The sequence below is a fragment of the Engraulis encrasicolus genome, chromosome 13, assembly GCF_034702125.1.
Source record: "Engraulis encrasicolus isolate BLACKSEA-1 chromosome 13, IST_EnEncr_1.0, whole genome shotgun sequence".
Taxonomy (NCBI): Eukaryota; Metazoa; Chordata; class Actinopteri; order Clupeiformes; family Engraulidae; genus Engraulis; species Engraulis encrasicolus.
In genome coordinates this window covers 39,375,606-39,381,434 of record NC_085869.1, presented here as the reverse complement: position 1 = coordinate 39,381,434, position 5,829 = coordinate 39,375,606, and the positions used below count along the sequence as shown (strand labels likewise).

The following is a 5,829-nucleotide window of genomic DNA, read 5'->3' as shown; positions in this document are numbered from 1 at the left end:
CGCCCCCACCACCCGTTGATCCTCACCACACACACGCAGTAACCTGCGGCCGAGTCATTCCAAGCCGCCTGTCTGTCGCCTCCGTGAGATCTATGATTAAAGGCAACGGCGGAAGAAAAGCAACTGGGCTCACTCTATTTTCACTATCGCCCGAAGAAATCAGCGTAGGTCATGAAATGCTATCCGGATAGCATGCAACAACGGCTACTTTGGTGAACCAACTACGGAGTTATTACTGGACCCGTACTGTCTGGTAGTCGAACAGTACAGTAGCTAGCTGTTTTGTTTTGGAACAACTTGGCGAAAACGAGGATCGTATGGAGAACAGAACTGGATAAACGGACATATTTTGACCCCTCTCTGTCGTCAGCACGGTTTTCAGCGTGAAGAAGAGGTATTTTTTTATATTCGTGGCTTTTTGCCACCGGGCTCATTTGGGCAAACTCCATGATTGTTCAGGCAGTGTGCTGTGCCGACATTGGGAAGAGGGACGCCAAGGGGGAGAGGGGGAGCCCGCTACGGGAGTAGGCGAAGTTTAGCGGAGGAGACAGACTGTCTGGGCAGCACGAATCGACGCGGACCCCGAGGTTTCTAAGCGATTACAATCTACAAGGCAACATCATCTATCATGTGAACACTGATCAACAGCGGGCTTTTTGTTATTGAAATGGTTTTCGTGGTCGCACTGTTGTAAAGGCCCTTTTGGACCCGATTCAACTGCAAGCTTTTGGTAGATCTGCTTCGTAGACTACACTATTCGGCCATGGCGTTGGGTATGCAGAATTGTTCTCAGTTCTGTCGCGTTTCATTTTTAAAAAGCTAAATTCCTGTTTGTCGAAGTACTCTATTTCTGGCTGGTTACGTTGCTATTGGACATTGAAAGAAGCTGAGAGAAGTAACGTTTACCGAACAGCCAGACAGACCAGGCGGCATCAGCTAGGCTAACCCAAGTAACTGGACGGGGATATTGACTGTCAGCGGGGACCATGCACCCATGAACTTGGACTTGAAAGCGCCCGAACGGATTCACGCCGCAATCAAAACCTCAGCCCGTTGTGATGTGTTTTGCCTTGAAGGATTACCGATTAAAATCCTGCGACAGAATAAAGCTAAAAGACAAGCAAGAAGCAAAAGACCCACGTTTTCATAGTAGGCTATCAGCTTGGGCGCAGACGGAATCAATTTAGGTTTTTTTGGTGTGTGTTTTTTCATTCGCTTGCTTGAGGAACGAAACGACGCGGCTCTGGCCATCTGATAATCTGCACTTTCTTTGCGACAATCTGAATACGCATGGAGACAACCTACATTTAAGACATGTGTTGTCGCCTTGTAGCGCAATCAAGCATTTTACATCCATCACTCAAAACAATCGGGAACTCTCCTCACGTTCGGGGAAAGAAGTGAAAACTAGGGAACTATTTGGACGCATTGGGCGGCCGGGACGACCCCGTTCTGCGGAGCGGCAAGACATGGCTCTCTCGGCCCGGATGACTGTTGGGGAGCTGGGTCTGGTGCTGTTCTCTCTGCTCTTGCTTACCCCCGTTGCTGGTAAGTGCCATTCTTGTTAGTTAGCAGCATGCTGGCTCTGCCAACTGGCTGGCCAGCAATGCTCTCCAGACACGCACGCACACACGGCATTGATAATAACACACACGCGCGCGCGCATGCGAGCGGCATTTGATAATAGCATTGCCCCGGGGCGGAGTGACCCGGTGGTGCCACTGCATTTGCGTGATGGCCCTGTGAAGTCGATACAGTCTAGATGTCCCTGGGCCATAGGACGGGGCGCCAGGCAGCGAGGGCTTCCCCGCCTGCGTTGCGCTCCGCTGTGCCCATCATCAGCAGCGGCGCTGCCTGTCTGTCTGTTTGGTGACGGTTCCTGTTGGTGGCTTAATGAGGCAGCCGAGCTAGTTCAGTCCGCCCCACCTGGACACTTGTTTACCCTCCTAGTTGTGTGTCAGGCAGCGCGTCCACTCACAGAGATTATCTGCTGTAAAGCACCCAGCTAACACCGGTCACTGCGTAACCTGATGTCTGTCTCTGTAATACACTGTCTGCACACACACACCCACACCCACACACACACACACACACACACTCTCTCTCTCTCTCTCTCTCTCTCTCTCTCTCTCTCTCTCTCTCTCTCTCTCTGTCTCTCTCTCTCTCTCTCTCTCTGTATTGGTAGCAAAAGGAGAGGACCGACCGGGGACAGACACCTGTGTAAGCACGCGCTGGCACGCTCGCCAGCAGGTGTACGGTTCCATGATAGTGACAGTGGCGTTTGTGTCGCACAGCACTGCTTTGCATGGTGCTGTTTCCCTGTCGTCGCTGTTAGTGTTGTTAAGTACACAGTTTGGTGTAGTGCATACTTTACTTATGTCTATTTGAAGTAATATACTGTATGTAGTTCCATTTCCAGATTCTGTGTAGCTCCTGGTAAAGCATGTTGTTGCCCAAGACACCAGGTAATTGCTGTTATTCTTGAACTAGCAGTGGCCTGGTTAAAAAATCAAGCAAACAAAAGCAGTGTCCTTTTCCCACTGTGGAAATTCCACCTCCGCAGCAAAAGTGTGTCTTTGCAGGACAGGCACCAACCAATAATTTTCAAAATTCATTCCATGGCAATGTTGCCTCTACAACCAAGGACCCATTACATTACTCTACACTTTGACAATGCTTTCATCCAAAGCATCTCTGTTATTTAGGTGCAGGGTATTGGTTTCAGACACATCTGTATAGGGTTAGGTGCCTTGCCCAAAGTAACTTGCAGTTATTTAGGTACAGGCTATTGGTTACAGTCCTAGGAGCTACTCTATGCGGGTTTAGATGCCTTGCCCAAGGGAACTTAAGTTATATGGTTGAGGGTGCAGGAAACTATACACATTGTTTCAATCAACTAGCACGCATGGGATTCGAACCTGCAGCCCTCTGATCACTAGACCAACTCCTTCACAGCTCAGTAGTAGTAGCGGTGTTATAAACGAATTGTAACCCTTTGTCTTCCATTGGTAGTAAGTGGGGAGCATCTTAACAGGGTCCATCATCACCTGGTACGGAAATGCCACAGTGTGTGAACAGAAAGAACTACAAAAGATAGTGCGCTCTGCTGATCGCTGTATTCGTCAACCTCTGCCAGCCGTGAAAGACATCTATGCAAAGAGAGTGTTATCTAGGGCCCATAACATTCTCAAAGACCAATCACACCCAGGATATGGACTATTCAAAAAACTGAGATCTGGAAGGCGACTGTGCTGTCACAGAGTTAGAACTGAGAGACTGAGAAAGAGCTTTTTTCTTCATGCCATTTGCTTACTGAATTCCTCCTAATTAATTTGATTGAACACACACACACACACACACACACACACACACACACACACACACACACACACACACACACACACACACACACACACACACACACACACACACACACACACACACGAACACACACACCATTTATTTTTATTTTATTTCTTCTTCACCCTTCTTCTGCACACTTGTTTTGCACCGGCCATGCATTTCATCACAAGTGACACGAAAGTGTCTCTACGTACATGACAAATAAATGTCCTTGTAAACTTTAGTAGTCCCTTAGTCCCTTAGCATACCTGTCACTGTCAGCATGACAGTAGCAAAATGTGTGAGATGCCCCCAGTACAAGTGTTGATTTTATTTTGGTGACAATAAGGTTATAACACAAGCTCTGCATAAAAGGTTTAAATGTCATTGTGTTGTATGAAAATATGCTTTCTATTCTATTCTATTTTAGTCTATGCTATCTATTCTATGTTATTCTACTGTACTTTATTCTATGCTATGCTATTGTATTCAACTCGACTCTATTCGACTGGGAGAATATCACAGATAGTCAGTATGAGGAGAATACTGGGTGGTGGGTCTCAAATACAGAAGTTCCGCCTGGAGTAACAGCTTGGCAGCTATGCATCATAGCCCAGCTGAATGGCAAATGTTCACTACTCGCTCACAATGGGAGTGTGCACTTACTGTACTGCATAGACCCTGGCCTTTGTAGCGAACTATAAGTGGAGTGAGCATTTAGTACAACGCCTAGATCAGATCGGCTCTGTTATTTGGGAGGCATGTGGTCGGTGGTCATAGTTTGGAGTGTGTGTTGAGGATATCTGGGAGAACTGCTACCCTGCAGCCATGTAATAGTACTAATCATAGCAGTAGTGTGTGTGTGTGTGTGTGTGTGCGTGTGTGTGTGTGTGTGTGTGTGTGTGTGAGTGTGGCCAGTCTGGGAGCGCTCCTGCTCCTGTGCAGCCTTGGGGAGGATAAGATAAGACCTCCAGCACACACATACTGTACACACACACACACACACACACACACACACACACACACACACACACACACACACACACACACACACACACACACACACACACACACTATACTACTTTTTCTTGACTGCGGGGCACATTTGGACCTTAAGGCTTTGTCACAAGATAAAGGAGGCGTAACTATGACCATGGTCAGTCTAAACTCAATTTGGACAAAATATGTAGTTACTGGACTTTGTCTTTGTAGAGCAGGCATGTTTTTGTATCCTGATACCTACAGTGTCTTAGGGAGGGAGTTTTATTTGTCTTCCATGCCAAGCTCTGGCATCCACTACACCTGCTCCTGAAAGCACCTGATTGGGTGAGTGCTCTCTCTTCCTGTCTCCTGATTGGGTGACGGCTTTCTCTCTCTCTTCCTGCCTCAGCAGTCACCTCCAGCTCTGCATTCCCTTCTCCTAATGAGAGAGAGAGAGAGAGAGAGAGAGAGAGAGAGAGAGAGAGAGATTGTGTGTGTGTGTTCATCATACCATTATGGAACATACTGTGGCAGAGACACGGTGTCATTGACAAACTGCTCATACTGAAGAAGACTATACACGCACTCCCCCTCACACACACACACTTCCCATCACACACACCCCTGTTAGCCTTCACAAGACAGTGTAGGCAGTGTGTGTGTGTGTGTTGTGACTAGTAGCCCTAGGCATCTCGGCATAGTCCTTGACAGAAACAGCAATCTAGTTAATCGCAATGTGGACCTTGAAACAAAGCAAAACTTTAGTTTGTGTGTGTGTGTGTGTGTGTGTGAGTGTGCGCGTGTGTGTGTGTGTGTGTGTGCTTGTGTGTGTGTGTGCGTGCGTGCGTGCTAGGGATGGTAACGGTTCACAAAATTCACGGTTCGGTTCATATCACGGTATCAAGGTCACGGTTTTCGGTTCTCTACGGTTCTTTTTTTTAGTTCATGATAAATGGTGCACTGGGAATATTAAACCATATTTATATAACTGCAATTATTAAGTGATGATACGTAAGTTGAATCAGCTGATGTGCGCTGTCTGAGCGTTCCAAATGCCCTCTTTCCTACATCCTACATATGTTTTTTATAGGCTTATACTGTGAAATTTTGAAAATGGTGTGATTTTAATTGTGTATATACTATATGCTAATGTGTTAATCAGAGAGACTGGATAAGATAGTCCTAGAATCTCTAATTTACATATTTTTCTGGGCAGTACATGAATTGCGGTTTGCCACGGACTGCATTTCACGGTTCGGTATGGTGTGTGAATTGTACGGTTTCGGTTTTCGGTGCGGTTTGTACCATCCCTAGTGCGTGCGTGCGTGTGTGTGTGTGTGTGTGTGTGCTTGGATATGGGATATGGTGGATGTGCTGACTGATTGCTTGGTATCCATGGCAACGGAGGGAGACGGAGAGATAGTGGTGAGGTCGGCTTGGGCTCAGGTGGTAGAGGAACTGCTCGGCAATCAGAAGGTTGCAGGTTCGAGCCCCGCTCTGCCTGAC

The 5,829-nt window shown here is 47.2% G+C and overlaps 1 protein-coding gene across 1 annotated transcript in view; it reads left to right on the top strand.

Annotated features, from left to right (window-relative positions):
• LOC134461151 (bone morphogenetic protein receptor type-2-like) overlaps nt 1-5,829 on the top strand; it is a 51,630-nt gene continuing 45,801 nt past the window's right edge. Inside the window, exon 1 of the mRNA XM_063213913.1 lies at nt 1-1,548. Within this exon, the coding sequence (XP_063069983.1) occupies nt 1,470-1,548 (79 nt within the window). The 5' untranslated portion in view covers nt 1-1,469. The remainder of the gene's footprint in view (nt 1,549-5,829) is intronic.